The following is a 24,365-nucleotide window of genomic DNA, read 5'->3' on the forward strand; positions in this document are numbered from 1 at the left end:
GGCGGCGGGGGGCGGAGGCGGGTCCTTAGTGCTGCGGCGCGGACAGACCCCTGGGAGAGGAGGGCTTCCTTGGGAGCGCCYGCACGTGGGCAGGAAACGTCCCCTTCGTGCTCTGGGCTCCTGGAGGGACCTTTGCCGTCCCCGGTTGTCCTGTTCGCTGGCCACATCCTGGAACGGGCATGGCGACTGATTCGTGTTCTCTTTGCTTTCACAGAAATTGCTTCCTTCCCTGACGACCTCTCTGGAGGAGATCTTTACCCACTGGCAAAAGTAAGTCTAAGGAGGAAATTGCTGTCAAATGGATTCCAGACCGTGGAATTCACAACCAAGCTGTATTACACTTGTGATCTTTATTTGTTGGAATTTCCTTTTGTCAGGGTATTTTCAATAAYAAGCATGCCCAGGGGACTTTCCTCCCTAGGCCTGCTTTCAGATAGATTTATTTCAGATGTTAAAGAAAAATTAAATTAAAATTTCTTCAGCTTGGGGTTAAGTTGTTACTCTATTTTTGAGACGCTSATGCTATTCTTGCCTGTTGGGGGTGATACTGGAGCATTACTAGGGTTAGAGTCATATTTCACTGGCAAAAAGTCTTCCCCAGTTTCATTTCACTTTCTTTTTTAAAGCCATGTGCTTTACATGGATGTGACACTGGCCAGTGTGGGCTGAACATGTGAATGAGCAGAAGTTGCTGAATCAGAACTGTCAAAGCTGTTACAGGGATGTTAGATCTTGGCATAGGTCACATAACTTATGATCTAAAGGAAGGTACTTTTGCTTTCAGCCTGCCCTTACATGTGCTTTCATGTTTAGTTCCAATGACTTCACGCTTAGTTATTCAGCTGAATACCCTACACCTGTGGATGTCTGCAGCAGTGGAGCTTTCACATTTGCGGAGTGAGATGATATTTGCACCCACTCTGTGTGCTGCTTGCTTTATTTTGATGTAGAAGTGCAGCGCTGCAGAGACTGACATGGTTGAAGCCGCAGAGCCGGGTTAGCAGGGAATCAGTGTAGCTGGCTTTCTGTGCCTGAGGAGTCCGGCCTGTGCTGCGGAGCGCTTGAGTGAAGATGCTCTTCAGCCTGGCTGTGCTAGTAGTCTTGGAGGGTGGGTGTTTGCCCCAGAGGTATTTTCTGCTAGAATGCTTTAAGCCTGGGGCTGTCCTGTTCTTGCTCTTGTGTCTCCACAGTTTTCTTAACTGAGCGGGAGAGATGCTGTGGAACCAGGTCAAGATGTAACAGTGTGGAACCGGGCTTGCGGTTCCTCCCTCTAACAATTTATTGCTCTCTTGGGTATTGATGCTGACTGTTCTGTGTGCCAGGCATCCTGGGCTCTGCTGCACACCCTTCCAGACACTATTACTCTTAAACTGTGGAGGGCAACAGGAACTCGCATCATGTTTAACTCCTCTTTGGTGTCACCCTTATGTTGTAGCTCCACCTGACAAGTCTGCCTCTTGCTCCTTGTCTCACCTTATTGTTTTATCTGAGTTGGAGTGAAAATGGGGGACGCATTGACCAGCTGTTTGGTTTATCCAGGAAGCGCCCTGCTTAGCTGAAGTGCTCTCATGTGGGTGAGCTGTGATTCTCACATCTTGTTCTCACTTCACAGGCTCTTGGCCTGAAAATGCCTTCCCCAGATTCTGTGCTGCAGCTCTTCTCTGTCTAGCTGAGGTCATCCTTGATGCTCTCCTTAAACTCTTTAAAAGTGAATTTAACAGTTGAGACTTGCCTTTGTTTAAGAATGGCTTCCCTATAGGGCTACATTTAGTCCTGGAKTCCACTGGGAAGACAAACAGAGCTGCCTGATGCCTGGGTGAGGTGGCAAAGCTGGACTGGCTCAGCCCCAGAAACAGTGGGAGCGGTTGGAGTAACGCAGCAGTTATATGCTCCAGGCTGCTGTAGGGCCAGTGCCTGAGGGCGGGCAATGCTGTGCTCCCGCGCGCTGCGTCCCTGAGCCCCGGTCAAACGCAATGTAAATTCTCACAGTAGTCTCTGTATCATCAGCTGCCACCGAATCAGGAAGGCATTGGAATATAGTAGCTGCCTGCATGACTTGCCCTATGTTTTGTTGAAATGATTATTGGAGTAGTTGCAGGCCTTGTAATAGCAAATGTTCCTTTGGCTGAGCCTACCTGCAAAAGAGTTGCCGATACAGCTATGCCAGTGAAACCCTCTCGTAGTGTAAACAATCTTTACTGGTCGAATCATTAAATAACCTTATTTTTATGTCAGGTGAATAAATAAGCTAACCTGGCACAAAAGTGGTTTTTTAATAATTGTATATGTGTAAGGGCTTTTACTGGCATAAAATATTGTATGTGTGTGAGCCGTACACAGACGTGCACCAGCCATTGATACCCTGGTAATAAAGCAAAAGTATTACTTGTGTTTTCATTTGAAAGTAACTTTAGCCACATCTTATGTTCTCCTGGTACAAGTAGGAATCAGAGCCTGGAAACACCTCTTCCAGCTTAGTGCTTTGACCCAAATAAACAGCTTAGATGATTAATGCTTGTCTTTGGCCCTTTCTTTGCCATCTTTCAACGCATGTTTTTTAGGTCCAGCCACTTCCTTTCGTAAATATATTTGCACCCTAACTTTTATCTCCTTTTGGCTCAAGTGCCCAAACGCAAATGGCTTGGGCAGCCTTTATGTTCACTTGTCATGGCTTCACAGAATATCATGACCTGTCTGGGACTCGCTGCTTTAACCCTGAGGCAGCATCGGTTGATTGCTCTGTCTGGCTATAGCTGTCTCCTGGAGACTGAATTTGTTCTGCAGGTTGCCTTTGCTGTGTGGTGAGCATCAGCCTGACCAAATATGTTTGTACTTCTCTGCTAATGTGAGAAAGATGCTTTCTTTCTATGTCCTAGGTAGAGTTTGTATCCAGTATCTCCTCAAGTGTTGCAAGGATATATTGCTCTCAGGAGCTGCCCGAGGAGGACAGAGATGTATCTTGCAGGTTACCTATGGATCTCTCCCATCCTCTCAGGAGCTGCGGAGGAATGACAGTGCTTGTCTTGAGACTTGTGTCAGACCTGAGAGTGGCTGAATTAATGAGTGTTCAGATTTGTTCTTTTTTCAGGAGCTGTTCCCCTTTTTGACACCTCCTCTCTACTCTTACCAAATTTGTTTCCTCAGAACTCCCTCGAATTCCAGGAGAAGAAAGGTGAGTGATGTGGAGGCAGCCATCCCAGAAAAGATCAGAGTTCCTGATCCCGTGAGCAGCTCTGAGAGCTCAGAGAAAGAAGAGGATGAGAAAGAGAAGACAAAAGCTGTCAAGGGTAGGAGCCTTTTATCTTCTGATATTTTGACTGAGTAGGACTGTGTAAGAGCAGCCCAATCTGCTTGGCCAGAGAAAATGCTTGTGAAGTGATAGCTCTTCCCTGATGCTTCTACAAAACTAAAACAACTAATTGAGCACCTCTGTCCCTGTAGAATTTCTGAGGAGCAGAGATGCTTGCTAAAGCTAACAAAAGCCTGTGGAATTGGGCTCTGGTGTTAGGAGCTAGGTTTAGATTGCTTCTGTGGAAAGAAAGTCAAAGATATAGGGGAAAGGAGTATCTCTTTGTCTTCACTCCTGCTCTCTTGCTCTTCCTCTCCTATAGATTATTTTCTTTCTTCCTCTCATAGAGTCTGTTGGATTGGTGTGGATGAGCATAGCTCCTTGGAGAAGTGTTTCCCCCTCTGAGATGGATGTGGCTGCCCCAGTCACTGCCCTGTAACTGTGTGTGTTTTTGCCCCCATTGGCCCATGTCAGAGTCTGGCRCTGGCAGAAACCCACCCTGAGAGCAGTGTAAGTTAATGCCTCTGGGGAGGCTGAGCCCAGGGATGCTACTCAGGCTTGAGTAGAGCTGTATACTGCTGGGTATGGATCAGTCCTGAAGCAAGTGCTCTCACCTCTATTGCTATCACCCCTTCCAGCCCTGAAAGCTACATCACTGCCTGGATTCAGCACTTGCCAGATTTCCAGCTAACTTGCACTGGTACAGTCCTGCCCCTTAGGGTCTATCCTGTCCTCAGCATCCATCACTGATGAGTTAGGACAGCAAGTTTGACAATATCCCACACTAGCCTGGTGTCTGCACCCGAAGCTACCATCCCCAAAAGTCCATCCAAGAGTCTGTTGTTCTTCATCTCAAGCGAGGCTTGCTGAATTAAAGCTCAGCAAGGAGCCCTTTTCTCTGGATTTGTTGAATGTGTGAAAAGGTGTCTTTGTGTTGTGGTAGAATCAATAGTTATGGTTCATTGGGGTGGCGGAGGAGAAGGGATGAGTGTCCTAACTTGGATGAAGCATTGGGAGCCTAATGATGCCCAGTGAGGAGCCTCATCTGATCAGTTGTGGCATCTCTTGGGCCAGCAAAGGAAGGCTGGCCTCACAGATGAGGGAAGAAAGCCTTTCTAGTTGGTCTGGAAAACCAGTTCCCTCTAAGGTGGGAATGGATCCCAGATGCAGCTAATGTGTGAGGCATTGGCTTGAATAGTCTAATAAGAAACCGTGTCTGAAATGTTTTGGCTCAGTCTCATCTGCTGCAGACCAGCCCTTGGAAACATGTAAATCTTGGCAGGTTTGTCTTGATTGTGGGGAGAAGGGTGGGTTGGAGGAGCAAAGTGCCTGCCTGTTGCAAGGGCAGTGGCTCTGRTGTTGGGGCAGGTGCAAAGATGGGACCCTGCCCTGCCTGCTGGGGCCTTTCCATGGACCAGAGACCATCTTGATGGGAGGCATCTCTCGCATTACTGCTCTGTGGCTCTCTCCTGTGCTGCAGCCAGCATTCCCCTGGTCACAAACTCAGCAGTGAATGTAGAAAGCAGTGAGGATGACGACTCCTCATCAGAAGAAGAGACGCCAGCTGGAAAAGATGCAATTACAGTAAGAGCGTGCTTGTCTTGGCCTTGGGGGCTGATAGTGTTCTGAGGCCAGGGCTGTCCCAGCCTCTTTGGCACGTGTAGTATTGTGGGCTGGGGTGGAATTCATATTTAAATGACCCTCCTATGCTGGCGTAAGCCTTCTCATGGTTATCTGTCCCCCAAGCACCTCCATAAGGAGTTGTGTGGCTTGCCCAACTGCCAGAGTGCTGTTTAAGGTATGTCATATCCAGTTTAGCCCTTTATTCATCTATGCTCTTCTAACTTCTTTTGTTTACTGTAGGTGAAGCCAGCTGTGGTTAGTGGCAAAGCTGCCAACTCCCTGCATTCTCCTAATAAAACCACTGCTCCAGCAGACAAGGCAGTGGTGGCCTCTGCTGTGCACAGAACTGTGATCTCAAATAAGCAGAAGCCCAATGCGCCAGCTGTGTCTGCACCTCTGGCCAAGGCTGGGCAAAAGCTGGCCAGTCCTGAGAAACTGGGACATGCGGTAGCAGCCCTGGGCAAAGTAGGTCAGAGCAAAGCACCAGTAACGACCAATGCACCGGAGAGCTCCRACAGCAGCAGCTCATCAGAGAGTGAAGAAGAAAAGGAAACGTCAGCAGTGAATTCAGCAGCCCCCAAAGTGGGTAAGGAGCCTGCAGGGCTGGGTGAAAGCATGTGCGCTCTGGTTTTGCTGCGCATCGGGTCTGAGCTGTGCCAGCAGTATGCTGCTTTCAGCTCCCTCGCTGGAAAGCTCAGAGCACGACATGCTCCCAGGAAGACTGCAAGAATGTTGCAAAGCAGGCAGCTCTGGAGCTCCACGGGATGAATCCAGCATGCTTGCTCACATTTAGGGTGCTAAATGCTGTGGTTAAGGAGTTTGTCTGCATCTCCAGCAGCATCCTGCACTACAGCATTGGAGATGATRGTGTATTTGGAGAAGATGGAGTGCTAATACTGTAGATGCTTTCTGCTTTCTGGAAGGGCACTTCAGCATTCTGTGTTTGGTCCCAATTGCAAAGTGAATGTTTGTTTTTGTTTTTTTGAAGTCTTTAAGAAAATCCCTTTTGCTGTTTTGGAGATGAGGGAAGGAATAGAACCTAGAAGCTCAGTCCTTGTCTCCTTTTCAGATAAGATGCAGCCAGGTTAGATGCTCCTGCAGGAAGCTGTGTCTGCCTGGGCATCTGCTCTTAAGGTCTGAGACTAGCCAGGAAGGTTTTCTTGTCTCTGCCCACAACGAGGAGTGGTGCTTGTGGGCAAGTGTGTGTGTGTGTGTGTGTGTGTGTTTGGTTTGTTTGTTTGTTTGTTTTTCTCTCTTCTGGAGAGGCTGTTCCCAGCAGGCCACCAGCACTTTCAGTGAGACTAGGCCCTCTTCCCTGCAAATCTCCTTAGTCTCTCTCTGCTGCTTTTTTTTTTTTTTCTCCTGACTTCAAAAGCTGCATTATCATCTCACTTTGGGGACTCAGAACTGGCAGCAGCTGTGACATCTCCTCGCTTGTGTTTCAGAACTGAAGCAGGCAGCTGGGGTGGCTGAGAGTAGCAGTGAGGAATCGAGTGATGAGACATCCTCCGAGGAGGAGCTCACAACTCCAACAGTCCAGGTAACCTCTCCAACCCAGGGTCCTTCTTTCTAGGGAATCACTTCCCTAACCTTGAAGAGGAGAGGAAAATGCAGTGAGAGCCCAGCACTGCTGCAGTCTGTCAACACTCTCTTCCCTGGGTATGTGGGATCCCCAAACCCAAGGCTGTGGAGACACACTGTGTGACTGAGAGCCCCACCAATCCCTGCTGGTCAACCATTCCATCCCGGTTCTTTCCGGTGCCTGAAGCAGAGGGAAAGTCTTTGRTCTGTAGGAGGTGACTGGCATGCAATTCCGCAGTTAATGCAAATGCAGGAGGAATGCAGGCTGGTCAGACAGTCCCCCAGAGGAAGCTACTTGCTTCAGATGTTCGACAGCCCATGGGTCTGAACAAGCCTACCTGTTATCCTAGCCAAATTGGCCTAGTGGCCTCGCTTAAAACAGGCTCCACACAGTTGCAGCCCTCAACCAGTTTCTTCCCTCCTAAAAATGTAAGATGTTACCTGATACCCTGATCCCTTTCTTTCCCCTGTTCCCAGGCAAAACCAGCTGTCAAAGCAGTGCAGGTTAGTGCAGCACCTGTGAAAAGCGTGCCTCCCACTCCAGTGTCCACCAAGAAGAATGCATTAAAGCAAACAGCAGTGGCACCAAACCAGGCCAAGCTCGGATCARCAACGGTTCTTGGGGCTGCAAAGCCTGATGACACTTCAGAGAGCAGCGACTCATCAGACAATGAAAATGAGGAAYCTGCATCAGTAACCCAAGTGCGTCTGTCTGAGACTCAGTCTCTCCTTGCGTTCCTCTCCAAAGCTAGGAATTGTGAAGGAAAAATCTCTAAACAGATGCAGCAGATAGYAAAGTCGTGTTTGCAGGGGGAGTGTTTAAAGGCCCTGGAATGCCTTTGCCTTTCATTTTTTGGGGGGAGGGACAGGATTTGAAGTTAAAATTCAATCAGTGCTGTTAAATGTAATAAAAACAGCAGTTCCTTTCCCACTTGAAGAGGCCAGTCATCATGGTTGAATTTGCCTCTCAGCTATAAATTGTGATATACAGTGTCTAATTTGGCAAGCTGTAGTGCAACTTAGTTTCCCTGCTGTGGAGAGTGCAGAGCGCTATACTTGCCTCACTGGAGGTGACTGGTAATATCTGAAGGCTGACGAGGAATGTCTGGTCTTGCTTTCCCCTCTTGGGACACTATTCCCAGACAGCCGGATGAAAGAATGCCTTATCTTTCCTGCCAGTTGCTAATCTTCCTTCAGCATTTGCCTTTTGCAGGGGGTGCTGAAATCTCTTCCCTTGATTCCAGTCTGAGTATATGAATTGTACTACTGTGGGATTCACCTTGTTTCATGCTGTTCTTGTCTTGTCCAGACAAAGCCACCTCCAAAATCCTCCCAGGCCATCCCATCCCCAGTGAAACCCACACCGGCAGTGTCACTCTCCAGCAAAGCAACTCCAGCAAAAACGCTTCCATCAGCCCAAGGGAAGCCAGCACCAAAACCAGCAGTGCCAAAGCAGGGCAAAACCAGGCTGGAAAGGACTGCTGTTCCCACAAAGCCTGCTGAAAGTACGAAGCCAGTGGAGAGCACTGACTCCTCAGACAGTGAAGAGGAGGATCTCCCTGTGCCTGTCAGCCAGAAGGTTGGTGATGCCGCATTCAACTCAATCTTGAAAGATGAGATATGCACAGAATAATAGTTCAGCCATTACATGCTACTGCTGATCTCCTTGAAACTCCGATAGTACGTAGTACTTCGCATCTTATCTCCCCTGGTAGGGGTCTTTCTTCCTACCTGGAAACAAGCATGGCTAGCTCTTCTCACTCAGACTTGGCTTTGTTTGCCTGTTATTTTCACCTCTTTCTCTCACCGCATGGAGACAAAGAACTTCTTGGGGGCAGTTGAGGGTTACCAAATATCTGGCCTTGTGCTGGGGCTTGTCTGGCTCTTCTCTGATGTAAAAACTGTTGCAAGATGCAACAGGAAAGATCAGATGAGGGGTGGTATGCCAACAGCAGCATAGTCTGTGCGTAGCAAATAGGGAAAGAGGGTGGGGGGCCCTAATCTATTTGACACAAACTGGTTTCACACCACTTGTGCTTTGCTCCTCTGCGGGGTCACTGACAGCTTGGCCCTCCTGTGAGGGGATGTTTAGGCCCTTCTTGGGAGAAGGGCCATGAACGCAGACTAGGCTTGGACTTAGATGGCTCAAGCTGCTGGGAGACAAATCCCTTCCTGAGAGCATCCCCCTACCTGCGCAGGGTGGGACTTGCTGTGCTTCTGGTTGATGAAATAGGGCCTTGATAATCCCAGGTCCGTTTTATGGAGACCTCCTGCATTGACTCTGAGCTTCAGGGCCTTTCAGAAAGTGGCCTGAAAGCGGTGTTGCCGAGACGGCRGCTATTATTTGCTAGGGAGGCAGGGAACCTGGGGGCAGAGCCTCACGTGTCCTTGCAAGGAGGCTCTTTGTCAACACGTCCTTTTGGTATTGACAGGCAGGAGTCGGAGAGGCTCTGCATTTTGTCTTTATAGCCTTGGCCTGCTGAGGTGGGTGGAGGGGGGCGCATCTCTAACAGTTGGCTCTGTGCTGCTCTCTTYCTGCATGATTATATGTGAAGATTCAGCTCTGGGTGGCAGGAGCAGCTATTCTGATAGCTCTGCCATGGGTGCTCGCTGTAAAACTAACAAGGCTCGTCCGTTTTAGCAGGGTTGGAGGTGAAGGGCCTGCTGGGGTGGGTTTGTTTYCCCCAGTATTGATTTGAAGCTGGCAGCAGCAGGTAGCTCTCTTGCTGATGGCTATTTAACCACTTCATCATCTTCCCTCTTCAAACTGGTGATTACCCTTCACCTACCACAGTCAKCAGGGAAAAGCTTGTGATCAAGGAAGCTCTATTTTTGCCAAACAGGCTGTTTCTCCCTGTGTTAGCAGCCTGCAGGCAGAGACCATGAGTGAAGCCTGAAGTTCAACCATTAGGCTTWTCTGTGTCCGCAGTCCTGTCCTCTCAGTCAAACTCTTCTTAGCTCATTCTCGCCATCTGCTTCTTGGGCATATGCTAACCACTGACTTACTGTATCCTGCAACTTCCTCTGGCTTCTGTGCAAGATCCAAACAGATACAGAGCGTTGGAAGCTGCTTCATCTTTCCCTGTGGGGGTGGATTAGCACAATTAAAATGAACATCATGCCTAAATTGAACTGCTTAATTGGTATGTTTACCCCTGAAGACTCAGGAATATTTAGTCAAAGAAGTTGACAAGGTGTTTGCATGGTTTTTTTGGAGAATGGTGGTGGGGGAACAGTCTGGACTGACCTTAAAGATGCTGTGAGCTGCTTCTCTTTTGGAACTGTTAATTCTGCTTTGCTTCCCCTTTCCTGGACATTGTGGACTAAAAATGGCACTAGACCCCTCCATGTGCAGGCTCCGGTTTCTGCTCACCAGTGTTGGGCGTGAGATGCATATGCATGTGTATGTTGGGAACCTCTGTGTTTCTTGATCATCCAAGGAAACTCGTACAGGCTGCGCTGGTAGAAGCTTTGCCCGAAAGTTTTTATCACAGACTGCRGGCCCAGCGAGGGGAGGCCAAACCTCCCAAGAGATGGAGGGTCTCTCCCTCTATCCTGCTCCCTGAATCCTGTCCCCACTCCGTGCAGGTGGCAATCCTTCCCTTCCCCGTGTCGTGACACAGCTGAGCTATTAGTCCCAGTTCTGATACGCTGGCAGCGCTTCCACTGTGCACAGGCAGCAATGGAGTGTAATTGTTATAATTTGCTCAGCGCACGTGGCTTGGCGTTGTTTCCCCCCTCTCTTGTCATGCAGAATTGCATGATGCAAATGGACCCGGCGGAGTGGCAGATGGGTTGTGTGGCAGCTGAGTCATCATTCTAGTACTGATCCGCAGGCAGCTCCTGCTTTGGGGGCTGGGGAGGGAGAAGAAAAAACGTTTTCCTCTTGAGTTATTTTCCTTCTCCCCTCAGTTACCCTACGTACCTGTTGCTCTAAGATTTCAGAAACCCCCRATTGTCTTGCCCCACTCCCTGGGTGTAATTCAGCCTGTCTGGGGCCATGCCATAGGATGTGGCACCTGTCGGCCATCTGGCGGGGACCGAGATGAGATAGATGGAGGGACCTTGGCCTCCACCTGGGAAGGTCTGAGGAGTCCTCCAGCTGTATAAAGCTTACAGTGGTTTCTCCGTGGGTACCATTGTGTTCTTTCTGTGTCAGGATGCCTCTGTACAGTTCTTCCACAGCTCTCTGCCAATCTTTTGTGAAGTGTAGAAAACAAACCAGCCCTCATGCTATGCATCTGAGCAGAGGCAGAAACCAGTCCTGTTGCAGTGAAGGTCTTGGAAGTGAGTGAGTAGGGTTGATCTTGGTAGACTCTCTTCCCTTGGGTACCAGTGCTTGGGAAGGAGAGGGAGAGGGGCTGGTATGTTCAAGTAGACCATGTCAATTCTTGCCTGCTTCACGTAGTTCTCTCTTCACCATTGCAAATCTGGCCTCTCTCCTGGAGATAGTGACTCACTGGTGTCAAAACAAAACAGACAAGYGAGGTTTGCAGTCCCCCCCGTCCCCAAGTGCTTGTGGAGGTTTCTGTTTCTCTAAGCGGAGTCTTGGCTTGTTCGGAGAGCTGTTCTGTAATGGGATAAACATGCAGATGCTGTTGTCTGTTTAGTGTTTGGCTTGGAAATGATAAACACTGCCCCAGTGGCAGCCCTCAGTGGAGCTGTGCCAGGAAGCGCGATAAGATCCATCCTCCTGGGAGGCTGCTAGGCTGGTGCTCTCAGCTGCTGGCCAGCAGCAGCCCCCAAATGGGCCAGCAATGTTGAGRTACTTCTGGCCCTCTGCTGTGGGCTGAGAAAAGGGATCTGAGGTGGGAGGAGAGTCACTGGGTTAGCAGCATTGCAGGGCTGGGAAAGGGGGATTGCAGTGACTGTGCAACAGGGCAAGAGTCCATTTTCCCTTCTTGCAGGAGACCCTGGGCTCTGACACAGAGCACCGAAGTGGGCTGTCATCACGTGTGGGTTGGACGGGTCTTGTCTGCCCTGGCAAGTGTGGTGCTGCTCTCTGGCAGAACAGCCCAGAGATGAACTATGAGCAGAGTAGACTGAGTGGGTGCAGAGCACTGAGCTTGAAGAATATCTGCGGGTGGTGAAGTTACCAGAACTCCCAGCAAGCTCTCCTTCTCTCTCTGCCACCGCTAGCTTACAGAAGCATGCAGGAAGGATGTCTGCAGCCCTCTGTCTGAGCTGGGAGAGGGGCCAGGAAGAGGAGATCTTACCTGGCAGTTGTGTGTCTAGTGCTGCAATAACCACAGCTTCCTTGTGCTGACACGGCAGCCTCTTGGGGCAGTGGCTTATGGCCTGTCTTGGGTCTTGGATATCAGAAGTGAGTTGTAGGGTTTTTTTTTTTTTTTTTTTTTCATTGTTTTCAAACTCTTTTAGACTGTTGACAGGTTAATTTTCAAGGGGTTCAGTCATATCCTCCGCCTGGGTCTGTTTCTGCCTGCCTTTCACATTCCCAAACTCCTGTGGCAGCCTGTCTCTACGCTGAGCTCTGCAGCAGCTCTAGGAAGTAACTGCTCTGATACCTTCTTTGCATCTTGCAAATGTTTTGGCACAAGGCTTTCTGGTTCCTACTGATTTCCCCAAGCTAGGAAGAGATTGTGCTCAAATGAGAGGCTTCTTTGGAATGGGGGCTTGGGGTTTGGGGTGCTACTCTTCCCTTCAGACTACTATCCAGCCCGTCTTAGCTTCATTAAGGAACTGCAAGGCTGCCTGAGGTACTGCTGGGTGAGGTGAAAATGAGGTATTGACCCCCATGACAATCTTTGAGGAGTGGGTTTGTTAGCTCCCTGATATCATGGGACTTTACTCAGTCCCTTTGGGCTTTGACTTGCTGCATCTTAGCTGAGCTGCGGTAGGTAGCCCAGGACAGTCACTTGAAAGACTTGACTCTGTGGCCAACCTGCTGCCCTGGGTTAAGCTGTTCCCGTTCCTGGCTGCCTGCTGTTCCCAGCCCTGGAGTGGGGTCTGAGCCAGCACGTATCACCAGCTCAGTCTGCTGCRCTACTGTAACTGGTGGGTGAGGGCTTGATCTGGGAGCTGGAGAGGCTGAGGTACAGAGGGACTGTGCTCCCAGCTGCCCTGAGGCAGCAGCTGTCCTGGCTGACCTGCCTGCCCCTCTGCTAGAAGGCTCCTCCTGAAGTCTTGTTGCAGCGAGATTTATGAGTGCTGTTAGCCCTGCACACTCGTGAGATAAAATGCATTTGGGCTTCCTGTCAAAGACGCGTTGCTAAATGCAGTGGTATGCATTTTCAACAGCTCAGTCCAGGCAGTAACTGAAGCCATTTCCAATCTTGATATGCTGAGGATGAAGTGAGTGTTAGCCACAGCTGTGTTGGGGCAAAACAAAACCTAGCTTGAGCTGAAACTGCACTTAAACCCCTAAACAAAACCTATAGTAACACTGCATTTCTGGGTCTGTATTTCTTTTTTTGTTAAGAGATTAACAGAACAGCCTGGACACGTTCCCAACCTGAGCCAGGCTGCTAAAGTTGGCGGGCCTGAAAAGGCAGTGGGAGGCACCTTGAAAAGCCAGACCTCAGAGAGTGGGAGCAGTGACTCATCTGACAGTGAAGAAGAGACCCCCGTGGCACAGAAACAGCCTCCACCAGCTGGTAAGGCCCCTTCTGGTAGTGGTCAGGAACTCTTGCCCTCTTCATCCTGGGTTTCCTTCTCTGCCCTGCCTGCAGAGCTGCCCTGGCTGTTGTGATAGTTCCTGTTCTGGACAGCCAAGGAGAGCAACTCTTGCTTACGGTGACAATCTCTCATGCTTCTCCTGCAGTGAAAACCAATGCTGTGCCCAAGCCGGCAAGTGTGAAGAAGGCACAAGCTCCAGTCCCGGTGCCAGCCCCAGCCCCTCCACCTGCAGAGAGTAGTGATGATTCCAGTGAGGAGTCAGATTCAGAGGAGGAAATAATCCCCCCTTCACAGGTAAGGAGTTGCTGACCTGCTGGGCACAGGCGCTGTTTGCCCCACACTCATGAGATAACTCATCTCAGGACTTGCAAGATGATAGTTGGGTGGGTGATGAATGATAGAGAGAAGACTCCTCCKGTTGGCTGGATCAAGGCTTCTTGGCAGCATTCCTGGGTCTCAGTGACCCCAGTTCTGGATGCATGTTTCGGCCTCAGCAAGCTTGCTGTGTGTGAGCAGGGGAAGGTGCGACTGTTTTGACAGGAACATGACTAAACACACAAGCCCAGAGCTYCTGGACTCTGTCCCCTTTGCCCTAGCCCTAGAAATTAAATGGGCCAGAAAAGCAGCCAAATCGTTATGGACAGTCCTTCCATGAGCTAGGTAGCTCCAAGGCAACCTGTACCCTGCCTTCTCCCAGCCCCTCCTTGGTGTGGGGTACAGCTGGAGAACTCTGGTCTCCCACTCTATCACCCACAGGAGGCTGGTGGGATTTGCTCTAAAGAGTAACACAGTGGTTGTGCTGCCTTTCAGCCAGAAAAGGAGTCAGACTCTTGCCTTAGAGAATGGAGGTGACCCCATGTCGGTGTGAGGAGCACTACATTGCRCTGATCCCTGCTCAGTGTGGCGCTCAGCCTGACCTCCATCTCAGCCCTGGAGCTGACAGCTGGGTCTTGCTCACAAGTGATCTCTGATCCCACACAGTGGGGGTGATCTGAGTATTGTGGAGTCRATCCCAGCTCTCTCACTTGATTCTCTTGATGYCTCTGCACCTCTACTGTGGTTTGARCCCAGGAAAGAAATCACATGAGGAAGCCTTGACTGGGGAGTGTGGCTGCTGTTCCTACTTGGTGGTGGTTTCTCCATTGCTAAAGGGACAGGTGCTCTGAGCCCAGGGCTTAGTGGCCAAGTGCACTTCTCTTCCCACGCATATGCATCCCCTTTCTGGTCAACGCCCTTGTTGGGAGAGGGGGATTATGTGCATTCAAGGAAGCCCTTCCCCGTGTTGGCCTGATGCTGTGGTTGATCAACAGGCTGCCTTCTCCCCAGCTGGTGGGCAGGCAGCCAGCCTGAGCAGTCCTTGATTAAAGCTTGTTTGTAATACTGAGATTGTATAAAATAACGCAGTTGCTGTAACTTGAGCTGTGTGCAAGACGACTGAAAGCGCATGTTGGATTGGCGGCTCTCTGCATCATGGAGCATTGCTTTCCTTTCTGAAGGCCAGATGTTGTGTGCGAGAAATGTCAGCCCACAAAGGCCCAGCTTGTCAGAGAYCTGGGGAGGGACGGCTGCTCACGTAGCCTTGTTTGTAATACAAACCAGGAGGCTGAGCACTCCTCCATCGCTCCTGCTCCCTCCTCTGCTGGCATTTGTGCCTTGGACTTGATGTCAGTGTCTGATTTTCCTYCATCCCTGCTCCTGGCTCTTCTGGTTTTAACCCCTCTTTATTTAGTTTGATGGGACACTTCAAGTGTCAGGAAACACAACTGCTTCTTGTTAACTTGCTATCTAATCCATGACTTGCTTGTGAACCTGAGGACAAATGTGCCGTACGGTTGGTGTCCCTGCTTTGTCTGTGTAGCCAATTAACCCTTGTGCAATATCTGAGTGTAGGAGTCATCCTGGAGCCTGAATCCCCATGTGGCAAAATAGCATTTGCARCTTACATCTTGCTGTCCTCCTGGTGCTGCAGTGGATAGGTATCTGGCTGGCTGTGAGTGTGTCACATTTCAGCTTTCCCTCTCAAGGTGTGCTCTGTCCTGACTTTTTCATATCTGCCTTAGAGTCTGTCACAGCAGAACATCAAACCAACCAAGGTTGTAAGTACAGCGGCTGCCAAGGCTAATGCCTCACTGCCTTCRGGGAAGGGGATAAAAGCACCTGCTGTCCCACCAGCTTGCAGAGTATCCGAGAGCTCGAGCAGCGATTCCTCGGAGAGCGATGTGCTTGTGGGAGAGGTAATGGCGGAGCAGGCATCTGTGGGGAGTCTCCCTGGGGAGAGTGGGCAGACAGGGTGGGTGTGCGGGTGTCTGAGGTGTGCAGGCTGCTAGTGAAGTATCCCCCTCTGAGGGAGCATGTGTGGGGGCCTGGGGAGGGGGTGGAAGAGGGGGAGTAGTTGTTTTAAACAATATTCTCATAAGGTGAAGCAGATGAGGGGAGGGATAACCCTGTCACCTTTGCTGCTGTTCCTGCCTCCCAGCTGGCTGACTCTTTTTCCCTCCTCCTTTGGCGATAGCAGTGGGCTGTACAGTCAGGAGTTGCCTCCCAGGCCACAGCTCCCTGCTTTGTCTGTGGGTCAGGGGAAGTTGGGAGTCTCATCTCCCTGCATGGAAGGTGCTGGGCTAACCTGGACAGGAACTGGAGCGGTGTGGCTGAAGGAGAGCCCAGGTGGTCCAAGCCCACCTATCTGGGGCTGCTTTCTATAGTTCATGGGAATGAGCAGTTACTCCTCCTTTCAGATACATTCTTCCTCTCCCTAGGTCCTTCCTCCTCCATGCCTGAAGCAGACAGCTCCCACGGGCAAAGTGCCTCCAACCAACACTGCTGCTCCACAGGCTGCTTCGGTCCTGAGAAATCCCACTGCCGTGCTGAGGAAGCCAGGTCTGCAGCCTGCCCAGGACACCAAGCTGAGCCAGGCCGCGCTGCCCACCCAAGCAGAGGAGACCTCGGACAGCAGTAGTTCCTCCGACAGCGACGAGGAGGAGAGACCCAAGCAGCTCCCCAAACCTGGTCAGTTCTCCTGAGGATATGCTGTCTGTGTCATGCCAAGAGGTGCACAGCCTTAGGTGCTCRTGCACAGCCTTAGCCTGGCTGGCAGCACCCTGGCCAGAGTGGGGGTGACGTTTTTTACCCCATGGGAGGTGTCACCTTCACATAGTGGTTGAAAAGGGATTTCTGCTGTCCAGCTCTGCAGAGTGCTCCCCTTTCTTTGGAGGCAGAAGTCCMCTGGGCAGCAATGCCTGTGTGCTGGGTAGATGAATTCTGCCCCAAGAGGCAGTGCTGGGTCTGATAGAATGAACTCTGCTCCTCCAGCAGGTGTGCTGCAGAAACCAGGAGGGACTGAGCCAGCCCACAGCTCTTCCTCGGAGTCCAGCGAGGAAGAAGGGACAGCATCACAGGTACTATGCCTGAGCAGGCTGGGATCCTCTCGGGTCCTGCATCTGGCCCCAAAGCAGGACAGAGAGAGGGTTGCGTTCCCAGCCAGAGCAAGYGGGGTGCTCAGTGAGTTTGCCAGCATGGAAGCAAGGGCTCCACAGTGCAGTACTGTAGAGTAGGGCCTTGTGGTGGGGGAGAGAAAAGCTTTTGAATCCAGGCTCTTAGGAACGCTTCCCTAGGCAGCCAGACCTTAGGTGCAGGGCTTGTACCTTCCGCTATTGAACGAAAGGATGGGAGGAGGCAGTGCCTTGCAAGAGTTAAACCAGAACTGGTGTGCAGTGCCAATAGCAGCAGGGTTTTTTCCCCTGCTTTTATTTGTAACTTAACCCGTGTCCAAGCCATTAAACTCCCTTTGTAAGTAATGTGCAGGGCGTGCAGCACATCTGCAGTGCATTAGCTGTGCGTGGGTGCTTGCTAATGGCCAGGAGCCTCCCCCAAGTCTGCTTAACTGGGCGAGAACAAAGGAGCGACCCTGTCGCCATCAGCTCTTGCTGTTGTAAGCTCAGCCAGCGCCTGTTGGTGCCGACCCCTTCTGCTGGTAGCCCTGCCTTGCCCTGCCCTCTCCGCAGGGCTGGTGGCTGGCTGAACGGTGCTTGGGTCAGCCCATGGGTGGCCGAAGGTGGGCCCTTCGCTTGGAGTATAGGGGCAATAGCAGGGACAGAACTGTGTGTCTGGTGCGTAAGAGACTGCCCTGCTGTGACTGTGCTTTCTTCAGTCCCTCCTCACAGGCTATCTGGGCRTCTCCAAGGTCCCAACAGCACCTCAGATACCAAAGACGGTTCCCTCCTTGCCTGTAGGCAAAGCAGGGCAAGGGAAAGCAGCAGTGCCTGCTGCTAACCCCCTYGCCCAGGCTTCTGTAACAGCAGCCCCAGGCGACAGCTCCAGCAGTGACAGCAGTGACTCCGACACAGATGCTGAGCAGGTGCCTGCAGTCCACAAAGCAGGTGGGTCCTTTGGCAAGGCCAGAAATCTCCTTGGCCAGGAGCAAAGCCATGCTGGAAAGGGAGCAGGAGTGTGACACTGGAACGGGGCCTATTCCCTGTGTGTCTCTGCTGCAGAGCCTGGCCGTGGAACGCTGCTGCCGTCTGCTGGCTTCCTCTAGCCATGACATGGCCTTCTCCTCGCMCACCCTCTTTCACTAGCCACCTTGCGAGGGCCGGCCTGCAGCTCTTGCCCCGTGCCCTTGCCTCTTCCAAGTCCTGCTGTAGCTGCAGTAATTACTGTAACTAATGGGAGCAGACAGGGTTCTCCCTGCAACCTGTGCTCGTGGTGTCAGTGTGCTGCAGTAGCAACGGCTCCTAGTGAGCTTTTAAACACTGGCTTAAGAACCTCCTCTGCTATACAGTGCTGGTGTCAAGTCTCCCTGTGGTCTTTCTGTGCTCTGTTCCTGTTGCATGTCTGCAGGGCAGAGAAAAGGAAGTGAATGGGAAGGCCTGTAGCAAAATGAGATGTCCTGCCATTCCTCTGCCTCCCCAGTTGTTGGTGAACTGTAGAATTCAGAGCTGGAAGATGTTTCTGCTCTGGTGCAACCCTGATACCTCCAGATGAGCTCTGGCTGGGCTCTGAGCTCTGGCCCACTCTTGAGGCTTAAACGGGTTGGTTAGCCTTTCAGCAGGCACATCATCAAGTTGTGGAACAAGCTGCTGAGTAGGTGTGAAGTATAAATAGCTTCAGGAAGGCCCAGGTGCTGGCAGATAAGCCATTGGTGCCTGTTAAACATGGTCATGTGGATACCACCTCTGCCTTGAAGYCCCTGACATCCTGGGGAAGGACTGCTCTATGCTCACCCTTCTTATGYTTCATTTCCCACTAGCCTAGTCCCTGTTTTTCTCGAACGTGGCCGAAGCTGTTCTGCCTGTTGTCACCCGCTTCCCTCCCCAGATACTTAATGTTAGGGCCAAGGCATCTTTCTCTGCTGTAGACGGGATAGCAAGCAGATTTTACTTTTGGGGGAGAACTGCATGCTCCTCTTTAAACGCTCTGGTAACTGTGTGTTCTGTGTGTTTTTTTTTTTTTTTTTTTGGGGGGGGGGGGGGTTGTGTGTGTGTTTAAAACTCCCTGAATTTGTCATCTCTCTCATCACTGTTTCTGCAGAAGACAAACCCCCTCCAGGGCAGGAAGCCACAGGACCTTCTGGCAAAGAGAAGGCAGCAGGGAAGATAGCACCGAGTCATGCCAACCTCAAAGCTTCCCCAGTCAAGAAAGCTCTAACAGTGAAGCAGAATGATGTTGGGGCAAAAGGGACGCAAGCGACCCCGTTGTCCTACACGCTGCTCTCCATCCCAGAGTCAGAGGAGTCAAGTTCAGGGAGTGAAAGCGAGGTTACCACTGCTGCCAAAATCCCTGCAGTGCAAACACTGGGAGGGTTGGAAGAGAAGAAGAAAAAAAAGGAGAAAAAAGAAAAGAAGGAAAAGAAGAAACCTTCCTCCAAGGCAGACAAGGCTGTGAAAACACCCAAGAGCAAAGACAAAGAGAACAAGAAGCAGAAAGCCTCTCAGAAGCGGAAACTGCCAGGAGAGGATGGAGCTGTTGGGCAGCCCAAAGAGAAGAAGCGGAAAGGGCAAGCTAGTGAAGAAGTGCCCAAAAAGAGAAAAAAGAAAGCGGCCGGTGACCTGGAGAAGCTACCAGGGAGCAAGGAGAAGAAAAAATCCAATAAAAGTAAGCATCTGAGCACTATCCATCATTCAGGGCTGCATTTGCAATAGGTTTTTGCTGCTGTTGCATGTTCAGCCTCAGGTGCAGGGCCATGTAAACAGCACCTGCTTTCCCATTAACTTCCTGCTTGCCTGCTGCCCTCTTGGCCCCCCCAAAGCCAGTGGCAGATTTTCAAACCCTCACTTCGGTGTGTTTCTGCAGTCTCATCACCAAGCTGTGTTGCAGGCAGCAAGCTTGACTCCTCTGCCCCTCTCTGTCCTGTGCCCAGCACAGTGGGAACTGCATAATGCTCATACTTGTTGTCCTACTGATCCTTGCTGCTTGCAGAACAGGCTCATGTCCCTGTGTACCTTCAGTGGCATGACCTGTTCCTCTAGGGCTTTCTCCTTTCCTGGCCTTTACCGTGGCTGGAAGTGGCTCTCTGGCTCTGGGCAGGCAGTGGTTTGAGTATGTCTACGTGAAAGCTCCTGAGGCCTGTTTGCCCTCCACATGTGGACTGTCCACCATCTGTGCTGTGCTTGGGGCAAGTTCTCACTAGTTGCAAGCCACGAAGCCTCGAGGCTGGTTTCTGCCTGCTCTGGGGAAACGCTGGGGCTCTGCATGATGCCCTGCTCTGTGTCTGCAGTGCAGAACGGCTGTGCTAAACCCGTTGCCTGTACTGGCTCCTGCGTGGCAAATGCAACGTGTGCTAGTGGAGAGCCAAGCTGCAGTGTAGCTGGGGAAGGCAGGCAGAAGATTGCCATCTCCTTCCTTGGTCCTGACGAGCTGTGGGCATGGTAGATGAAGCCCAGCATTCATATGCACAGGGTTTTGTGTTAGAGCTGCCTCAACATGGCTCCTTGCTGGCAGCCTCTTCAAAAAAGATCAGCCTTAAAATCCATGCTGTCATCTGTCCTGTCAGCCTGTTCCCCGTAGGGCGACAGAGCCCCTTCCCTGGCCCTGCCTGATCACAGTGCCTCCTGTTGCAACACGGTGAGCCACGCATTTGAGGGATTTGACTCAGGGTTATTACTGCTGCTTTCAAACCCCAGGAGAAAGGGGAGGMTAGTACCAGCCTCTTGCTCACTGCTCCTAATTAAGAGTGCTTGCTGCCCCTGCACGCCTCTGTGTAATGCTGTTTGCTGCCCTAATGCAAAGGAAATTTTTTTCCTTCGCAGTGCAGACTGCATTCGCAAATTAGAGCTGGTTCTGTGCTGGCTCTTGCAGGCTTTTGCTACCCAAAATAAAAGAGAGAAGATGGAATGGGTGGGCCAGAACTGCTGGGGTTTCTGTTCTGCAGAGATGCAGCCCTTCATTTTGGAGGAGACACGGACTTGTCCATCAGTCCTTGTGCGGGCTGTTGCACAGAGGTGAGCTGGAGCCTCTTGGAGCGGTTGTGCTGAGCTGAGTCGTGTGTCCATCCTGTGTCAGTAGCTCCCCTTGCTCTGATTTCTTACATGTGCCCAGCTACTGTAGCACTGCAGCGGTTCCTCAGAGTGGCTGGACAGCGGGAGGTGGGAAGAAGGGGATCCTGTCTGATTCTGCCCACACTGTGCATGTGTGGTGAGATCAAACCACTCTGGCTCAAGGGTACTGGAGAAACAGCCTTGAGGACAGCTGCCTTGTGGCAGGACTCTGGTGTCRCCTAGAGTTACTGCTCTGTAAAGCTTTAATGTGGGCAAGGACCTGCTGGGGATGCCCCCTTTCTAACCAAGAGTTTCCTCCAGTGTAAGGTGAAGCTAAATGCTTCTCAGGCACTGGCTTTAGCAGATTTGCTCTCTTAATTAACTACTTTTCCCTTGCCTAGAAAAAAAGAATGGAAAAGAAAAGAAGAAGAGGAGCAAAAAAGCATCTTCAGAAGGGGAACCAATAGCAGATGGCTCTGCTGAAGTTCACAAGAAGAAGAAGAAGGTATGTGCAGGACCCTGGAACAGGCTACCACAGGGGAGAGCCATTCTGAGTAGTGCTTATGGGGCTCGTCCCTGCAGTGCAGCTGGTTGGTCCCTTAGAGATGTGGGGCTGGAGAGAGGAACGGAGCTGTGTCCTTGCCTTGTGGGCAGTACAGAGGAGGCTGCAGATGGTTGTGGACCTGTTCTCAAGATGCTCCCTGACTGTGGGTTGTTTGGGATTGGGGAGGCTCGAAGAAGGGCTTGTTCCTGTATTTTCCCCCAGGAGAGATCCCTTCAGAGCTCTTGCAGCCTTTCGCTGGGAGGGTCACACTCGGTGGCTGGGTTTGCTGGCAGAGAACCTGCCCAAGGAGTGAGGGTTCTTCCCCTGCTACCTCTTATTCATCTAGTGGTGTTTTCAGCAGAAACTGGAGCTCCTGGGGGCTGAGCAGGCTATTGCATCCCATTCCCAGGGCTAGGAAAGGGCCAGAGGGAGAAAATAAGATGTGTTCCTTGTTATGGACTTTGTCCCTGTGGAGATGGCAGCAAAGAAGCCTCTAAAGGCTTGTGACTCTGCTGGGTTCTGCATGTTTGTGGTGCAGATGATACTGATTTATTTTTCTCCCCTTTCTTTTCAGAAGAAGAAAACAGCTGAGTCTCAAGAATTGTTGTGAGAAGGTACATGGCCTGTGGAAACTGTCAGTTGGTACCTCTCTGAACAGCAGTAACCTTTGCCAAATTYGGTACTCCTGGGCCAGCCCCAGGAACACAGTCTACCTGCTAAACAACCACTGTGTGAATCAACTTGGCCTTATGTGAGAGGGACAGGGAGTGGAGCAGTGTAAGGAGAGTCAATCAGCGGTGTGCTGGCTTCTGTTGATGTGGTTGTTCTCTTTAGCTGCTGCAAACTGGATATCCAGCCTAGATGTTGATGTCCTCTGCCATCAGCAGAGATAAGTGACCTCTGACAGTGTCTGTCAGTCCCCGCTGACCACAGGGAGCTTGGAAAAGTAATGTGGATTAGATGGTGATTTTGTAGCCACCTGGAAGTGGACCAGATGAATCTGCTCCCACTCTGCTCAGCTGTAGGCCGTTCCTTTCCTCCCTCTCCCTAACTCTTAACTCCTTTCCTCAAAGGTACCGTGGCCCTGTGAATAAGGATTTATGAGTGAAGATCAAGCAGAAGAGAGGAAAAGGAAGCCCATCAGGAGAATTCCAACTTTTTTTTTTTTAATAGTAATTTATAACTCCTTCTTTTAACTGTGACTTTTAGAGCAGAGTGGTGTAACTTTCTGCCTCCTCCTGTCCTGCTGGGGCCTGGAGAAGTGTTTTATCGCCCCTCCCGACGGCTCGCCTGTTGCACTATAACTGAACTAAAGGAGGCAGTTTGACCAGAGAAGAGCCAGCTTGCATAAACTGCTTTCCTCCTAGTTGACACCCAGCCATCTCTTTTTCTCTCTCTTCACAGAGCTATATTTTTAAGAGGAACTTTTACTCTTTTTTTTTTTTTCCCCTTCTTTCTGTGATTTGTGGTGTCGGTCTTTTTGCTACCTATGGAAGAGAGCTCTTGGGTTTACTTTTTATTCTGACACTGACAACAACGATTATCCCATCCCTGGAGTTGTGCTGCCCAGCTGTGCCCAGCAGCTGTTCTCAGCCAAGGCTACAAAAATTTTTGTGGGTTTTTTTTATGGAAAACAAAATAAAAGAGAAACAGTGAGACTTTGCTTGAGCTGCTCTGAAGGGAAGGGGTGAGAAGCCCTCAGGCCTGGGTTTGGCCCTTGAACCACTCCTGGCTGTAGTGGAGGCAGGGCTGGCACTGGGGGGAGCGTGGAGGGCTGGTTGGGGCAGGAAGGGCTTGTCGATGTCTGGAGGATGTTGCATGTAGGAGCAGAGCCCAGCTTCTGCTGGGTTCTAGGACCAGCTTGACCCCCTCAGGGGAAAAGTAGTTGCTTTGTGCCTGTGTTCCTGGGCTTTGAATGCATGTTCCTGGCACAGCAGTTGTGGGGGTTTGTTTTGCTTTGGGTTTTTTTATTACTAAAATGCTACACTGCTGTGGGGGCAGGTGCTGAGAGCAGCCTGGTTTGGGCCAGGTTTAAATGCGTTGCCCTCCGACAGTGCCTATTCTCTATTTCCAGCCTGCTTGCCTCTCAGGCAGCTGCTACCTGCAGTTTGTGCTGGCCTTGTGCCTAGCTTCATCTCTTCGTTCCCTGCCCTAGTGGTTAGGATGTGAGGAAAATAGGAGGGCTACCCTCCTGCTCCTCCTTCCAGCACAGCCCTCAGCACATCAAGATACAAGGTCCAGTGGCTGTTGTGGAGCTGGAGGTGAGAGTGGGGTGAWGGAGGGTGGTCTGGGGCAGGGACTGTAAGCTAGAGAGCAGAGGATTAAAATCCTCCTACTGGGAGGCCTTGGGTTTCAGCAGGCCTGAAGCTCCTGGAGAGGGGGACCAGAGCACAGATCTTTGCCTGGAGCCCCAGTGCTCGAGCTAAGCAGGCCCTGGCATGTTTGGGGCTGCACAGAGCAGGGAGCCTTAAATGCCAGCCCTGGTGTTGGAGCTCAAGCATGAGGCAAGATCAGAACCACTGTCAGTGTTGGCCCCAGGGCTTTGTAGCGAGCCAAAGCCACAGGGGTGTTCTCACCCCCCCACTTGGAGATGCAACCCCTGTGCACCTGCCACCATGACTGGGTGGTCCTTCAGCTCCACCAGCCTCCATGGCAGGGGGAAAGATGCTTTTCCTCCATAAGGTGAGAATGCTTGGTACCCTCAGTCCCCACCTGCATGATGGGAGAGAGCAGCAGCAGCTTGCCCCCAACATCCTCTTGCAGTGTCCCTGTGGCCACTCCRGCAGCACCATGCACCCCTGCCACCTGTGCACCTTCCCTCACTGTGCAAGCATGAGTGAAAACAGGCACAGGAACAAGGCACAGATGCCTGAACAGTATCTGATTAGAAGCAGCTCTCTGGAGGGAGTATATTTTATTTATTTACCTCTTTTTTTTTTTTTTTAAGGTGGGATAGCTGCAAATGATTGCATCTCTTGCCCTGCCAGAATTGCTACAAGGCTTTCTTATTCAAAAGTTTATTTGAAATGATTAGCTTGTGAGCTCATTTATAAAGGAAAGATGTTCAAAAAAATTAAAAACCCKCTATCTCCAGCATTAGTTCCTGTTTTGGCTAGTACCCACTACTTGGCTGGTCTCAGAGCTGAAGGGAAAAGCTGCAGGTGAGCATCTATCCCTACAAAACTTAAGTTTACAAAAAAAAATAGGAAAGATGCTTCAG

At 51.0% G+C, this 24,365-nt stretch overlaps 1 protein-coding gene across 1 annotated transcript in view; it reads left to right on the forward strand.

The window, feature by feature from the left end:
- Positions 1–24,348, forward strand: part of TCOF1 (treacle ribosome biogenesis factor 1) — a 24,851-nt gene extending 503 nt beyond the window's left edge. The window contains exons 2-19 of the mRNA XM_026063546.1: positions 127–152; positions 215–270; positions 3,145–3,287; positions 4,770–4,873; positions 5,153–5,498; positions 6,358–6,452; positions 6,971–7,195; positions 7,803–8,072; positions 12,933–13,107; positions 13,275–13,423; positions 15,190–15,363; positions 15,886–16,135; positions 16,442–16,524; positions 17,277–17,505; positions 18,656–19,219; positions 21,003–21,106; positions 21,720–21,759; positions 22,219–24,348. Coding sequence (XP_025919331.1) covers positions 127–152; positions 215–270; positions 3,145–3,287; positions 4,770–4,873; positions 5,153–5,498; positions 6,358–6,452; positions 6,971–7,195; positions 7,803–8,072; positions 12,933–13,107; positions 13,275–13,423; positions 15,190–15,363; positions 15,886–16,135; positions 16,442–16,524; positions 17,277–17,505; positions 18,656–19,219; positions 21,003–21,106; positions 21,720–21,755 — 3,029 coding nt within the window. The 3' untranslated portion in view covers positions 21,756–21,759; positions 22,219–24,348. The remainder of the gene's footprint in view (positions 1–126; positions 153–214; positions 271–3,144; positions 3,288–4,769; positions 4,874–5,152; positions 5,499–6,357; positions 6,453–6,970; positions 7,196–7,802; positions 8,073–12,932; positions 13,108–13,274; positions 13,424–15,189; positions 15,364–15,885; positions 16,136–16,441; positions 16,525–17,276; positions 17,506–18,655; positions 19,220–21,002; positions 21,107–21,719; positions 21,760–22,218) is intronic.
- Positions 24,349–24,365: the final 17 nt, after the last annotated feature.

This window comes from Apteryx rowi, unplaced genomic scaffold, assembly GCF_003343035.1.
Source record: "Apteryx rowi isolate R43461 unplaced genomic scaffold, aptRow1 scaffold_2, whole genome shotgun sequence".
NCBI lineage: Eukaryota > Metazoa > Chordata > Aves > Apterygiformes > Apterygidae > Apteryx > Apteryx rowi.